Consider the following 16199-nt stretch of genomic DNA (forward strand, 5'->3'; position numbering starts at 1 on the left):
TGCCTTCCTCTGACATTTCAATAGGGGTATGTTGCAACCTCTTCAGTTCCTCCCTAGAACATCTGGTCCAGCGATGGCCTTCACACTTACCTCTTAACACACACATTCCTCACTCACACACAACACAGAATTGATTTACACAGAGCATTTGAACAGAAACATCAAACAGCAATGAAAGAGAAAACAATCATTGCATTCTTGTACTTATTTTAAAATACTAAACCTACAACAAAGTGGTGACCCTAAAAGGTCTGTTACTGCCTTGAAATCAGCTCAGATACAGATTCTGGCTGATGCATCTTTACCAATGGCCCATTAGGCCATTCCTTTCTGCATTCAGAAAGGGTGGCTGGCAGCATATGGTGAAATCATACACAATACATTTAATACATGCTACATTATTACCCTTTATCCTTTATTTACAATTATACAAAATACAAACATAAAATCCTATTACTACATCGGCCCAGGGACAGGGGTCATAGGCCGGAGGGGTCAGTGTGACAAGGAAAGAGTCGATCTTGAGTTTCAGAGTAGCAGCCGTGTTAGTCTGTATTCGCAAAAAGAAAAGGAGTACTTGTGGCACCTTAGAGACTAACAAATTTATTAGAGCATAAGCTTTCGTGAGCTACAGCTCACTTGAAGTGAGCTGTAGCTCACGAAAGCTTATGCTCTAATAAATTTGTTAGTCTCTAAGGTGCCACAAGTACTCCTTTTCTTTTAGTCGATCTTGAGTGGCTGCTCCTGAAGTGCCACCTTTAGGATACAATCGTTGATCCGTAGAACCCAACCCGTGCTCCCCTTCGCTGGGCGGAGAGGTGCGGCTGGGGACAGGGTGGGATATTCCTGCAGGACAACATCATGAGCACTGGCTTTGCTGAGTGCTGGGCTCCTGGCTAGCACATGGGCCCATGTTGTCAAACCCAGCCACTAATTTTGTGAGCCTCAGTTTTCAGGGCCTGACAGTTACTGACAGCTCCACTGAGGGCAGGGCTCCATTTTGTCCCCTGAAGCAGAGTGTCTTGTGTCACAGCTGGCCCCCCCCAGGGCTGTCAGCCCAGCTTCCTGCCAGGCCACAGCACCCGATGATGCCAGCTCTCCTGTGATCAGCACAAGCAGGGGGCAGAGTATCACCTCAAGTCCCACATGGGACTGCAACCCGACACCTCCATGCCACAGGCAGAGCCAGCGCAGGCTAACCCCCCCCCCCCCCGTCTTCCCCCCAGCGGATAAAATTCAATTCAATCCACAGACAGGCCTGGCTTGACAAGGCCCGGCTTAACAAAGCCCTGGCTGGGATGATTTAGTTGGGGTTGGTCCTGCTTTGAGCGGGGAGTTGGACTAGATACCTCCTGAGGTCCCTTCCAACCCTGAGATTCTATGATTCTATGACAGGCGCTATCAATGTCTAATAACCTTGACGAGCTCCTCTGAGCCCTGAGACAGCCCAGATACTAAGGTGATGGGAGCTTCAAAAGTGCGTGCAGCCGAATGATACATTTAGCAATGCCACGTCCAAATACACAGTGGGCTATGATCCACCCAGCTTCTCTTGTTGCCTTGGCACTCCAATGCTGGGGCACGCCCTACCCCAGAGCTGCAAAACTCCCCAGCCCCAAACAACGCTTCAGAAAGTGCTTCCTCTAGTGCCAGCCTCAAGGGGCTCCTGTGGTCTGTCGCCCGGGATGCTGCTGCCATCCTGGTTAGCTACAGGGACGGAGGAAGGAGCATGCAGGCTGGAGCTCTTCTGGACTGGCTCAGATCAAAGCTAAAGCCAGAAGTGGTCAGTGGTTTTGGGTACTCGCCATGAGAGGCTGGGGGCTGCGGGGCTCTGATCTCAAGTCATGTCAGTATCAGCTGGGGGTGTTTAGCTCCTCTGGAAATCGGGCCTGTCCTGTCTCAGGGCAGGGCTCCCAGAAACAAAGGTCCCCAGATCAAGTTGGCCGCAGGTTTGCGTGATGGCAGTGCCGAGCAGGGCACCTCTGTGATGCGAGAGCCAGTGGGGGCCGGGGGCTCCCAGATCTGGAGGCCAGAGCTGGTCCTTACCTGGCTGCAGCAGACCAGCCTTTGAAAGGCCTCTGGCTCCACCTGCCGGCTGCATTCGGAATTTTAGGGGAGTTGATTTTCAGCACAGGGATGTCTCCTCTGTGCCAGGCTGCAGTGCTGGGATGAGGCCAGCCATCACTTGGTCCTGGTACCAGAGGTGCTCTGCCAGCCCGTTCAGCACATGTGCCACATGCGCCAGCCCAGCACGGCCGTCCAGCGTCTGCCCGTCGGCCAGCCGGGGCCCGTTCACGCTCTTCATCCGCAGCACGGGCAGGCGCCAGGCTCGCTGGAACTCGGCCAGTTCCCGCTCTGTGACGTCGGTGTGCATGAACTGGTCGAACCTGGGAGGGCACCGTCAAGGAGGCAGCACTCATCATGGCACAGGGCGCCCGCACAGTGCACCACCGGGTCATCACACAACCACTGCATGGCTCCACCCAACACAATGGGCCACGTTCCAGCCTGGGGTCACCACCAAGTCTAGATTGGGCCCAATATCCCCCCTTCCTGATGGGAGGAGGTGGCACATGAGTCCTTCCTCTCTCGCCATCCTCCCTGCTGGCTGCTTGGACAAGGGGAAAGGCTCCTGGCAGCATGGGGCCCATTTGCCCAGCTCTCTGCTTGCCACGAGTGCCACCCACACCCAGGCAGTGCATGAGAGCTGCATGTGGCTGTACAGGTCTGCGATTGGTGTGATGGGTGCTACAGGAAACCTGAGACAGAACCAGGGACTCTGCCCCACGGGACCCCAGTCACACCCACCCTCGTCATCCTCCAACAGCCTGACTGCGGGGTCCCATCGAAGGGGGAAAAGATGGAGGTGCTCTTCCAAGCTCCGCCTACAAGATGAGTCTTGCCCATGTGAGTGGCTGATGAGATGCCACCCACAGAAGACCAGGCAGTTGCTCTACATAGGATCATGCGTGTTCCCCAGCGCCACTGAGCTCCTGGAGCTTGGTTCTCCCTTGGGAGGTCTGACTACGCCCATGGGCTATGCATAGGGTTGCCAACTTTCTAATTGCAGAAAACTGAACACCTTTGTCCTACCCCTGCCCAGAGACCCTGCCCCTTCTCCAAGGCCCCACCCTCCACTCATTCCATCCCCCCTCCCTCCATCGCTTACTCTCTACCATCCTTGCTCACTTGCTCATTTTCACTGGGCTGGGGCAGGGGGTTGGAGTGCACGAAGGGGTGAGGGCTCTGGCTGGGAGTGCAGGCTCCGGGCTGGGGCCATAAATGGGGGGTTCAGAGTGCGGAAGAGGGCTCTGGGCTGGGGCAGGGGGATGGGGTACGGAGAGGTAAGTGCTCTGGCTGGGGGTGTGGGCTCTGGGATGGGGTTCGAGATAAGGGATTTGGGGTGCAGGAGGGGGCTCCGGCCAAGGGGTATGGAGTGCAGGAGGGGGCTCAGGGGTGGGGCAGGGGTGCGGGCTCCAGGTAACGCTTACCTCAGGCAGCTCCCGGGAAGGGGACGTGCTGAGTCCCAACCCCTGGAGAGCACAGGGAGAGGTACGGGCATGCAGCTCCGTGGGCCCCAGCATCCCCGCTCCCACAGAAATGTCCAGCACTTGGGCTGCAGCCTCCTGCTCCCTACAGCTGCCCCACCCACAGGCAGGCACTGCAGTCAGAACAAGCCCCTCCCAGTTCTTCCTTCCCTGGCTGCTGCCTCACAAACCTGCTTTCCACGCATCAGCACTGCTGGACAATTCTCACCAGCAACCAAGGGGTTGCCAATAAGCAGAATCTACCCCAGTTAGCACTGGTGAGACGAACAGCACAGTTCACACCTCTCCGAGCGACTGCCCCAGGCGCTCTGCAGACTCAGACCTACACCGGTGACGCTCCGCTCATGTTTTTGAGGCTTTAATCACAACCTACTGATGCCACTTCCCCCCACCACCCCGCTTCTAATGGAAGCGGAGATTCTGCAGAACAAGACAGCAGCTTCAGAGAGGCGCAGGTACAGGGTGTGGGTACATACTGCCTGTTTCTGAGCCCTGGCCTTACTAGTGCAGTAAGAACGAAGGAGACATGTCAGTGAGTGCCCTCCAACCAAACTCCTGGGTTCTATTCCCAGATCTGCCACTGGCTCCCTGTGTAGCTTTGGGCCAGTCCCTGTGCTGCTCCAAGCCTCAGTTTCCCCATCTGTGAAGCAGAGCTAATGATACTGACCCTCCTAACAGGTGCCTGTTAGGACCAGTTCCTGCCTGCACAGGGATTTGAAGGCGTAACTCCTGTGCACATGCTAAAAATTCTCAGCTTCCTCTGCAGCATCACAGAAAGCAAACAGACCTGCCTGCGTCTAGCTAACCCCCACCCCAAGCAGGCCAGGAGCTTCCACTGCAGTGTGAGGCGCATGAGGGTGCCATGCTGGGAAACCCCAGCAGTCGGTGTCACTAGAGCTAGAAGCAATCGACAGGGTGGAGTGGAGCCAGCAAGTCAAGGATACTTGGCGCCAATCACTATTTTGACGAGGTTTTCAGATCCCTCCGTGACGCGGGAGATCTGGCTGGGGAGGTCGTCGAAGGATGAGCGGTCGGTGAAAGAAAAAAGGAAGAGGATGCCATCTGCCTTCTCCTTGCAGGCCTAGAAGGGAGTGACACTGTGGATGTCAGCCAGGGTGCACACAGCTCGTCCCAGCCGGTGCAGGGAGTGACTGATTAGCAGCCTTAACCCCAGATTGGCAGACACATCTGTGTTCCATTCCTGACTGCCACTGACACCTGTGTGATCTGAAACGAGTCATTTCCTCCTGCCGTGCCTGAGTTCCCCCATGTGCGAAAGGTCAACCAGCATCAGTCCTGGCTAGCACTGGCCCAGCAAGGTGTGCCTGACATGAGCAGGCCTGACTCTCATTTGCACCGAGGCCAGAGGGGCATAAAATGTAAATGAGAATCAGGCCCAACAAGTTTCAGAGACATTTCCTTCTGGAGCCAAGCTGGCAGGCTTTGTGCCATACAGACCCACCCCGCAGTGAGACAAAGGAGAGGGGAGGGGGTATCTAGTTCTTCTGTGAACCCTCAGCTTTACCCCTTACCATGCAGGCTGTGCCAACAGCCCATGCTCTCTCTCCTGACATGGGCCGTTTATTCCTTTAAGAGACCCATTCCTCCCCAGTGGTTTTGCTGCGATGTACATGGGGTGCAGTTTATAGCATCCACAAGGGTGTTTAACACCTGCTGGTGGAGATAGGTTTAACCCTCCAGCCCAGTTCTGAACATGCCCCGAGCTTTGGGAGGCCGAAATCCAGACCCAAGTTCTGTGTTTTGAGTCAGTCTCAGCTCCCAGGGAGACAGCAGGTCATGACAGCTTCCCCAACCCCGGGGCTGACTCACAGGTAGGATGTGATCAAATTTCTTTAGAGCTGCTTCTCCGCAGTCCCAGAAGTGGAACCTGAAGATGAGCGCCCTGCCACTGTCCCTCAGCTTGGCTGGCCAATATACCGTCGTCGTCTGGATCCCTGAAACGAGATCGCCCGCTGCTTTTAGCTTCCAAGCTCCCTAAGGGCACCCAGAGCCCTTTCTCGGGGCTTGGAGGGAATCACGTATTCAGTGGCCAGTGCACAGGAGACATGGCATCTAATCCTGACTCTGCCAATGACCCCTTGTGACCTTGGGCTTCATAATCTCTGGGCCTGTCTCCCAATTTGTGAAACAGATCTGACACATACCAACCTCACAGGGACATTTTGAGGTTTTATCAATTGATATCTGCTACGCTCTTCGAATAGTGGGCATGGCAGCCATCCTAAGGCAGCAGCGAAGGCCATGGACAGATCTCTGATCTGTCACTAGACCTGGGTTCTATTTCTCTCCGTGCCATTAGTTTGCTGCGTGTTCTTGGGCAAGTCCCAGCCTCATCCTGTGCCTCAATTTCCCCACTTGTAACACGGGGAACATCCCATCATTGGCCAAACTCGCCAGCCTTTAAAAGATGTTTAAGAACAAACAGTTTTCAGGGAGAGAGTCTGTGGCTGACCCAGGAGAATGACACAGTGCAACGAATAACGACACTGCTCACGTAGATGCCCAAAGAATAACAACGCTGCACGTACACACCCAGCAACCAACTGCTGTTCTACTCACCTCATCATGGCCCTCACGTTCCCGCCAGGAAAGGGTTAGGATTTCTGTTTCACAGAAGGGGAAATGAAGGCCCAGGACAAATAAGACGATTTGTCCAATGTCACATGGTGGCAGAATTCTGAACAGAAGCCAGAGTCTTGAGGCCCCAGGTCTCCTCTAGTCACAAAATACCGTCCCACGGCTTTGGCTTGTTGTGTTATTCTACAGAAGTTGCCCTGTCCACAAAGTACTTGTGTGCTATGAGCCTCTGGGGGAAACCACTGCACACAGGTCTGGATGCTTAACAGAAAGCATTGTGACAGGTTTCAGAGTAGCAGCCGTGTTAGTCTGCATTCGCAAAAAGAAAAGGAGTACCCGTGGCACCTTAGAGACTAACAAATTTATTAGAGCATAAGAGTGAGCTGTAGCTCACTAGGTACTCCTTTTCTTTTTGAGAAAGCATTGTGTCTGTTTTGGGGAGTAGGAGGAAGAGGACAATGAGGCAAAGGGCATCTGGAATCCGGCTGACCCCTGAAGTTGGCCCTATTACCACCTGCAGCCAGTTCCAGGGTCCCTGCAGTGCTACTGCCCCGACTTCTCACTTGCAGTGGGTCTATCTCACGGGCCAGTCGCTTGCATTGGAAAGAACTCCTTCCTGCTCCTTTGCTTGAAGGTTTTCTTCCCTTAGCTCCAAGCCGCTGCTCTGTTCCAGCCACCTGCTGAGATGGAGGGAGACCTGTCCTCCTCACCCATCCCCGTTGTGCCTATGCTCTCGACACAACAGCAGAAACAGGAGGAAACGACCCAAACCCAGCTGGGTTTCAAATAACCACGTTAACGAGCTAGAAACACACAAGGCCTAGCTCCATAGATACACCGGGGCTCTGTTAGGTTCTGGTGGCTTCTGCAATAGAAGACGGAGGGCTCCCAAGCAAGTTAAAGGGACACCACTCAATTCTGTTACACTGCAATCCAAACAGAGGAGCTGGAAAGCAGTAGATAGGCAGGTCACTGACAGCAGGGACATGGCTCATAGCAGACCAGCATGGGGCTGACCCAGGATGGGTAAGGAAATCCTTTCTGGCTCCCTATCCTCTATGGCTGCCTCTAAGTCATCTCTTGGCTTAGAGCAAGATGTCCTGCTGCTAGTGATCTCACCAGCAGTTCCCAGGAAAGTGCTGCCTCCCAAAAAAACAATCCCCCATCCTGTCTTGCTTCTCCCCCGTGCTAGGAAGGTTGAGGGACAGTCTCACTCCCTGTCAATGGCCCTTTGCCGCCCTCCAACCAATCACCTGTTGTTTCATGATGCGCACTGGGCACCTCCAGGCCAGCCAGCTTGGCCACCATTGCAGTTTTACCCACGCCGCTTTTCCCAGAGACAAAAATCTTATAGCTGGCAGTGTCGGCAGCCATCTGCGGGGGGAGCACTGGCCTTTCAATCAGCCCTGGAATGAAACAACAGCACTCGTCAATGTCTCTTGGCCCTACATTCCCCACCCAACTTCCACAAGAAGCAGTTTTGTTTGCAGCTCTCCCAGCCCCCGGTTAAGGGATCAATCTCTCCACGCACCCCAAGTTGGCTGGGTTTTAATTTATCCCAGAATGACCCATTTTCTATCCTTTATAGATCCACAGAAGTCCAGAAGGCCCCATTATGATCATCTCATCTGAGCTCGTGTATGACGCAGGCCAGAGAATTTCAGCCAGTGAGCCCTGCATCAAGCACAGAACTTCTGCTTGATCTGGAGCGTATCTTTCCAGAAGACATCCAGGTTGAATTTACAGGCCTACCAAGGATGGAGACTGTATCCCATCCCTACGTATGTTCTGCCAATGATTAGTGACCTTCCTCCCTGTTACAAAACTGCACTGTATTTCTAGTTTGCGATTGTCTGGCTTTAGCTTCCAGCCCCTGGATATACCGTGTCCTGTCTCGTATCTAACTATGTAAAGCGTCGGGGGAACACAACATGCATGGAGGCAACAAGGTCTAGCAGCTGGAGCTGGAAACTGTGAGACCGAACAGTGGGCTCTTCACACATAAGAACACAACATAAGAATGGCCAGATTGGGTCAGAGCCAAGGTCCATCTAGCCCAGTATCCTGTCTTCCGACAGGGGCCAATGCCAGGTGCCCCAGAAGGAAAGAACAGAACAGGAAATCATCAAATGATCCATCTCCTGTTGCCCATTCCCAGCTACTGGCAAACAGAGGCTAGGGACACCAGCCCAGCCCATCCTGGCTAATAGCCATTGATGGACCTATCCTCCATTAACTTATCTAGTTCTTTTTTGAACCCTGTTATAGTTTTGGCCTTCACAACATCCCCAGGCAACGATTTCCACAGGTTGACTGTCCATTAGGTGAAGAAGTACTTTCTTTTGCTTCTTTTAAATGTGCTACTTAGTAATTTCAATGAGCGACTTCTGGTTCTTGTCTTATGTGAAGGAGGAAATAACATTTCATAATTCAGTTTCTCCACACCAGTCAAGATTTTATAAAACTCTATCATATCCTTCCTGAGTCGTCGCTTTTCCAAGCTGAAAAGTCCCAGCCTTATTAATCTCTCCTCATACGGAAGTTGTTCCACACCCCTAATCGTTTTTGTTTCCTTTCTCTGTACCTTTTCCAATTCTAATATATTTTTTTGAGATTGGGTGACCAGATATGCATGCAGCATTCAAGGTGTGGCTGTACCATGGATTTATATAGTGCATTATGATATTTACTGTTTTATTATCTATCCCAGGGATGGGTAAACTTTTTGGCCTGAGGGCCACATCTGGGTGGGGAAATTGCATGCAGGGCCATGAATGTAGGGCTGGGGCAGGGGGTTGGGGTGCAGGTGTGGTGTGCAGGAAGGGGCGAAGGGCAAGGGCTTGGGGCGGAGGAGGGGTTGCGAGGTGTATGAGGGGGCTCAGGGCAGGTGTTGGGGTGGAGGAGGGGGTGCGGAGTGTGGGAGGGGGCTCAAGGGAGGGGTGCAGGGAGTAGTGCAACAGGGGGCTCAGGGCAGGGGGTTGGGGTGCGGGGTGCAGGAGGGGTTCAGAGTGCAGGCTCCAGCCTGGCACCACTTACCTGGAGTGGCTTTGGAGGGGCAGCAGCGCGCAGCGGGGCTCAGGCAGGCTGCCTGCCTGCCCTGGTCCTGCTCCGTGCTGCGCCACGCCACTCCCGGAAGCGGCTGGCTTCATGTCCTTGCGGCCCCTGGGAGAGGCAGGGGGGCAGAGGGCTCCGCGCGCTGCCCTCGCCTGTGGGTACCTCCCCCGAAGCTCCCACTAGCCGCAGTTCCCTGTTCCCGGCCAAAGGGAGCTGTGGGGGGTGGTGCTTGCAGGCGAGGGCCGCAAACGGAGCCCTCTGCCTCCCCCTCCCCCAGGGGCTGCAGGGACACGGTGCCAGCCGCTTCCAGGAGCGACGCAGGGCCTGCAGCGCCACAGGGGTGGCAATCCCGCGGGCCGGATCCACCCCACGGGCCATAGTTTGCCCATCCCTGAGTTATCCCTTTCTTAATGATTCACAATATTCTGTTTGCTTGTCTAACTGCCGCTGCACATTGAGCGGATGTTTTCAGAGAACTCTCCACGATGACTCCAAGATCTCTTTCCTGAGTGGGAACAGCTAATTTAGACCCGAGCATTCTGTATGTATAGTTGGGATGATGTTTTCCAATGTGCATTTCGTTGCATTTATCAACATTGAATTTCATCTGCCACTTTGTTGCCCAGTCACCCAGTTTTGTGAGATCCCTTTGTAACTCTTCGCAGTCTGTAACTATCTTAAGTAATTTGTATCATCTGCAAATTTTGCTACCTCACTGTGTACCCCTTTTCCCAGATCATTTGTGAATATGTTGAACATCAGTGGTCCCAGTACAGACTCCTGGGGGACACCACTATTTACCTCTCTCCATTCTGAAAACTGACTATTTATTCCTACCCTTTGATTCCTATTTTCTAACCAGTTACTGATCCATAAGAGGACCTTCCCTCTTATCCCATGACGTCTTATGACACAGATGCTATGGGTCTGAATGGGCATGCGGCAAGTAACACTTTGCCCGTCCATTTAAGGATCTCAAAGCACACTGCAAACAGTACTGAATTAACCCTTATTATCCCCTGTCAAGGTTCCTTCCCCACTCTGAACTCTAGGATACAGATGTGGGGACCTGCATGAAAGACCCCCTAAGCTTATTCTTACCAGCTTAGGTTCAAAACTTCCCCAAGGTACAAACTTTGCCTTGTCCTTGAACAGAATGCTGCCACCACCAAGCATGTTAAACAAAGAACAGGGAAAGAGCCCACTTGGAGATGTCTTCCCCCAAAATATCCCCCCAAGCCCTACACCCCCTTTCCTGGGGAAGGCTTGATAAGAATCCTCACCAATTGGTACAGGTGAACACAGACCCAAACCCTTGGATCTTAAGAACAGTGAAAAATCAATCAGGTTCTTAAAAGAAGAATTTTAATTAAAGAAAAGGTAAAAGAATCACCTCTGTAAAATCAGGATGGTAAATACCTTACAGGGTAATCAGATTCAAAACTTAGAGAATCCCTCTACGCAAAACCTTAAGTTACAAAAAGACACAAAAACAGGAATATACATTCCCTCCAGCACAGCTTATTTTACCAGCCATTAAACAAAAGAAAATCTAATGCATTTTCTAGCTAGATTACTTAGTAACTTAACAGGAGTTAGAAGGCTTGCATTTCTGATCTGTTCCCGGCAAAAGCATCACACAGACAGACAGAACCCTTTGTTCCCCCCCCCCTCCAGATTTGAAAGTATCTTGTCCCCTCATTGGTCATTTTGGATCAGGTGCCAGTGAGGTTACCTTAGCTTCTTAACCCTTTACAGGTGAAAGGATTTTGCCTCTGGCCAGGAGGGATCTTATAGCACTGTATACAGAAAGGTGGTTACCCTCCCTTTATATTTATGATATTCCCAGTTTACCGAGGAGGAAATTGAAGCCCAGAGCCTAGAACTCTTGCTCCCCAGGCCCATTCAATAACGTCTATAAATAATCCGTTGTTGAATTCACAGTTTTATTTCCCCAGTGGTACCAAAATAGGTGGCCACTAAAAGCCTCAATGGGGAGCAAAGGCACTTAGCAGCCTGATTCCCACCACTTCCCTCCATTACTATGGCTTAATCTTGTCCCATAGAGTCGTCTCTTCTCACCAGCTGCCTCTAGGGCCTGCAGCGGTGATGGGTGCAGAGAGAACTCACCGAAGAATTTCCGCTTGTTTTTCCGCAGGATTGTGGCCAGGTACTCTTTGCCCTCTGGGGATTTGTGCCAGTCTGGGACGATCACAGATCCAGGGGAAACTGCCATCTCTGGACAGGTGGCTGCGAGAGTCAGTGTCTGCTACTGGACCATTGTCAAAAAATCCGTGTAAAGAGAGAGAAGGGAAGGGAATTAAATCTGTGGATAATAAATTTACTAAAAAACAAAAATACAATAGGTTTAATCTGATTTATGACTGCGGGCAAATTATTTCCTTCTCAGTGCCTCAGTTTCCCCTCCCGCCCTTTGTCTAGGCTGTAAGCTCTGTGGAGGCAGGGACTGTCTCTCACTATGTGTCTGTGCAGCAAAAAGGGACCCTGATCTCAATACGGACCTTTAGAGGCTACTGGAATATAGACAATTAATAATAAATAATAATGGGGCTAATTTTAGAGAGAACGAGCAGCTGCCAGATACTCTAAGGGAGTTAGAGTAGCCTGGTGGACGAACCACTGGACTGGCACTCAGGAGAACTGGATTGTATTCCCAGCTCTCCCACCATCAACATTGGGTGAGTCCTTTGCCCTTCTGTGCCTCAGTTTCCCCTTCCATAAAATGGGGATAATGATCCTGATCTCCTTTGTGACACGCATTGAGCTCTACTGATAACACATGCTATGTAAGAGCTCAGGATAATTATTATTTCTCCAGACTCCAGGCTTCCAAAGCAGAGATGATGCCTGGCTTTTGTTATAGATCTGTGACTGATGGCAAGGCGGTCTAGGTCATTCTTTTGTTTGTGTTTATTTAAATACGGATACATAAAAACACGGGCTCTGTCTCAAACAGGACTCACAGTCTGGGAAACCCTGGAATCACCCAGTTTTACAGATGCTATTTCTTTTGGAGCATTTAGCATTGGTGTCAGGTGCTAGACTGACCGCTTGGAAGAGCTGAGTTCTCTAGCTAGCTCCTGACTTTTTAGCAGCACACAGCTCAGGAGAGCAGCTTCTGACAAGAAATGAAGACAAATGCCGTGTCCAGTTGAAAGCTGTGGGAGTTTAGATGAGCAGAACATAGTTACTTGTAGCCTAGCTGGAATCTGGCCAGGACAATGGGCGTAACTCCTGGAAAGTGCCAGGGGATCCTTCAAGGTGGCAAGTGCTCAGGACAGCGCTGTAACATTTCAGCCGCAGTACTGCTAGTCCAGGAGCAGAATGCTATGCCAAAGCCCTGATGCCATACCGATTCCAAGGGAATAATGCCACCAGTGAATCACTAGCACCGCCACCTACTGCTCCTGGGAGTTCCTGGAAGCTCTCCCTTCCACACCTTGGCCTGAGGTGGAGAGGAAATTCCACAACACAAGGTGGTATTGCTAAAGGCCATAACAATGAATAAATGCGATTGTTAGTTGGGGGCCTGTCTAGGGTTTTGCAAGCACTCACGGGACTAGCACAGGCTGTATATCCAACCTCACATGCACCTCTCAAAAGGAGGGAGATGTCTGAACAGCTTTGATCCCCTTCTTAAGGGAAAAGGCAACTGATCAAAGCAAAGAAACTAACAAGCTGGGAACAGATGTGTTAGCTGCATAAATTATTCCTCTGCCAGCTGCTGGACTGATTTTCTAGACATTCAACAGAGTCAATGGAAAACAGTCAGGCCTAGACCTGCTGATGTGTGGGATCTATTCTTCTTCATGCACAGACCGAATGCTGGCTTCCCCCATCTCCAGCTGTTGGAGATATTTGCTACTAGCAGTTGCAGTTCGGCTACATGCCATCAAAGGCAGTCTCATCCTACCATCCCCTCCACAAACTTATCAAGCTCAGTCTTGAAGCCAGTTAGGTATATTTGCCCCCACTGCTTCCCTTAGAAGGTTATTCCAGAACTTCACTCCTCTGATGGTTAGAAACCTTCATTTAATTTCAAGCCTAAACTTGTTGATGGCCAGTTTATAGTCATTTGTTCTTGTGTCCATATTAGCGCTTAACTTAAATAACGACTCTCCCTCCCTGGTATTTATCCCTCTGATGTATTTATAGAGAGCAATCATAGCTCCCCTCAGCCTTCGTTCGGTTAGGCTAAACAAGCCAAGGTCTTTGAATCGCCCCTCATAAGGTAGGTTTCCATTCCTCGGATCATCCTAGTCGCCCTTCTCTGCACTGTTCCAGTTTGAATTCATCGTTCTTAAACATGTGAGACCAGAATTGTACACGGTATTCCAGATGAAGTCTCACCAGTGCCTTGTATGATGGTACTAACACTTCCCTTTCTCTACTGGAAATACCTCGCCTGATGCTACATAGGACTGCATTAGCCTTTTTCACAGCTGCATCACATTGGTGGCCGATAGTCATCCTGTGATCAACCAATATACCCAAGTCTTTCTCCTCCTTTGTTGCTTCTGATACGTCCCCAGCTCATAGCAAAAATTATTTTGTTAGTCCCTAGCGCATGACCTTGCACTTTGCACTATTAAATTTCATCCCATTTCTATTACTCCAGTTTTCAAGGTTGTCCAGATCTTCTTGTATGATATTCCAGTCCTCCTCCATATTGGCAATACCTCCCAATTTGCGTCCTATGCCAATTTTATTAGCACACTCCCACTTTTTGTGCCAAGGTCATGAATGAAAATGTTAAATAAGGTTGGTCCCAAGACTGATCCCTGAGGAACTTGACTAGTAACTTCCCTCCAGCCTGACAGTTCCCCTTTCAGTATAACTTGCTGTAGTCTCTCCTTTAACCAGTTCCTTATCCACCTCTCAGTTCTCATATTAATCCCCATCTTCTCCAATTTAACTAATAATTACCCGTTAACTTGCATCCTGGCCAAACTCCAGGTTAGGTAATTATAATCTGCCTCCTTAAATCCCTCCTGTAGGTTTGTCTGGATACAGGATTCCTCCTCACATTCAATCCTATACTACTGTGCAGCATTACTGTGCACTGTTAAACAGCTGCCATGCTGCACCCCAGATGTGGATGCATTTCAGTGGTAGGTGAAGTGTTTCTCCCCTGCATGTAAAGTGCCTTGGACACCTCAGGCTGAAACACAAGACCTGTTATTAACCCACTGACGTGATGATCGTTTTCCCGCAGGTAACGTCTCTGGCTCATGCTGTATAAAAGTTCTTACTACCCCAATGTTATTCACCCCTCCTTCCTTTGGGAGGAAACTCCATGCAGCTGCTGTGGGGGCTTCTCAGGCTCGGTTCGCCTTCCCCGCTGGTCTCCGTCTCAGGGGCAGAGGACAGCTCAGGGCCCCTTGGTAACGTATCAGGGCCACCCCCTCACAATTACACAGCAGCCTTCTGCTGGGGAGCTGGGGGCGGTTTGCAAAGGGGAGAGGGCTGGTCGGCGTTGCCAGGCCCCATGGTGCAGATGGGGAAACTGAGTCACGGAGCAGGGAAAGGAGGGGCCCTTGTCACACAGCAAGTCAGCGGCAGAGAAACTGGGGCAGGTCTTGGGGTGGGGGAGGGGGAGCAACTATGACGTGGGACAAAGGCCCCCCGCCCCCGCCCCGGGGGGCCTCCGGCCTGGCCAGGGCGGCTCCTAGTTCCCGCCGCGAGCACCGCCGAGCGCGCGCGCCCGGCGCCGCCGGGGCCTGCCGCTCTCACCTGCAGGCACTGCCGCCGCGTGACCTCAGCGCGCACGCCCTCGCCCCGCCCCCTGAGCGCGCTCCCGCGCCCTGCCCCAGCCCGGCAGCGGCGCATGCGCGAGGGCGGCGCGGGCTCCAGAGCACGGGTCCCGCCGCGGCTGGGAGCGCGTGGGGCCGGACGGCGCGAGGAGCCCCCGCGCGCAGGGCAGCCCCGCCCCTCCCCTCCCCGGGCGCTGCCTGCGTCTGCACCGGCCTGCAGCCTGTGGGCCCTGGCAGCTCCTGCCCCAGCGGGGGCCGTTTCTCCAGCCCCGGGGTGCAGCTGACATCTCTGCAAAGAAACTCCCCCCGTGCACGGGCTGTTGGCCCTGCCGGGCGAGGGAGGTGATGGCACGAGGCCAGAGCTTTGCACTTTCGCTGTTCTCAGACCCGATGCCTAGAAGGGTGCACACGAGGGATTGGTCACCCTCTAGCCACGCCCTGCATCTGGCCCCTGGCCTTGGCACATTCAGCACGTTTGCCTGGTGTGTGTGTTACAGCAGGGCTTAGGGACCCCACTCTGGCCGGGGAGCCCCAGGTGGAGGGTGCTGCACAACAGAGAGCCCATGGCGCAAGAGCTGGGTCACCTCATCTGCCCTCCTGCACCCTGCAAGCCCCAGAACCTCATGCCCTGGAGGCAAACAAAAGCGCTGCAGGCACTAGCATTAGGGATATCACAACATGCTTTTTCTCTCCATTTTTGCCTCTTTAAAAGTAGGGTTGGCAGGAATCACGTTTTCAACCAGCACCCTCCAGTCGAAAAGGGACCCTGGTGGCTCCAATCAGCATTGCTGACCGGGCCATTAAAAGTCCGGTTACTCGTGCAGCAGGCCTAAGGCAGGGGCCATGGCTCAGCACAGCTCCCAGAAGCAGGGACATAATCCCTGTCCAGGTCCTGTGCGAAAGGGCAGTCAGGGGGCTCCACACACTGCCCCGGGCCCAGGCACTGGCTCTGCAGCTCCCATTGCCTGGGAACCATGGCCCATAGGAGCTGCAGGGGCAGCACCTGCAGACGGGGCAGTGCAGCTTAGCTCCACCTCGTTGTAGGAGCTGGAGTAGGGACATGCTGCTGCTTCTGAGAGCTGCTTGAGATAAGCACTGCCCAGAGCCTGCACCCCCAACCCTGATCCAAACCTCTCACCCCAAGCACCCTCCTGCACCCCTCATCCCCAGTCCTATACGCCCAGCCAGAGCCCTCATGCACCCCCATGCCCCAAGCCCCTGCTCC

At 52.6% G+C, this 16199-nt stretch overlaps 1 protein-coding gene across 2 annotated transcripts; it reads right to left on the minus strand.

Moving 5' to 3' along the window:
• Positions 1-728: 728 nt before the first annotated feature.
• Positions 729-14499, minus strand: CPLANE2 (ciliogenesis and planar polarity effector 2). Of its 2 annotated transcripts, XR_006276341.1 has the most exons (7): positions 14152-14499; positions 11331-11496; positions 7400-7552; positions 5379-5503; positions 4493-4629; positions 2066-2387; positions 729-846 (listed from the first exon to the last, which is right to left on the minus strand). XR_006276341.1 is itself a non-coding variant. In XM_043499925.1 (6 exons), exons 2-6 carry the CDS (start codon positions 11434-11436, stop codon positions 2126-2128), a joined length of 783 nt encoding a protein of 260 aa, XP_043355860.1. In that variant the 5' UTR covers positions 11437-11496; positions 14152-14486; the 3' UTR covers positions 1269-2125. The 2 variants fall into 2 exon arrangements, 1 of the variants encoding a protein (XP_043355860.1); XM_043499925.1 differs by lacking the exon at positions 729-846 and having other exon boundaries at positions 1269-2387; positions 14152-14486.
• Between the last annotated feature and the right edge of the window lie 1700 nt (positions 14500-16199).

This window comes from Dermochelys coriacea, chromosome 18 (assembly GCF_009764565.3).
Source record: "Dermochelys coriacea isolate rDerCor1 chromosome 18, rDerCor1.pri.v4, whole genome shotgun sequence".
Taxonomy (NCBI): Eukaryota; Metazoa; Chordata; order Testudines; family Dermochelyidae; genus Dermochelys; species Dermochelys coriacea.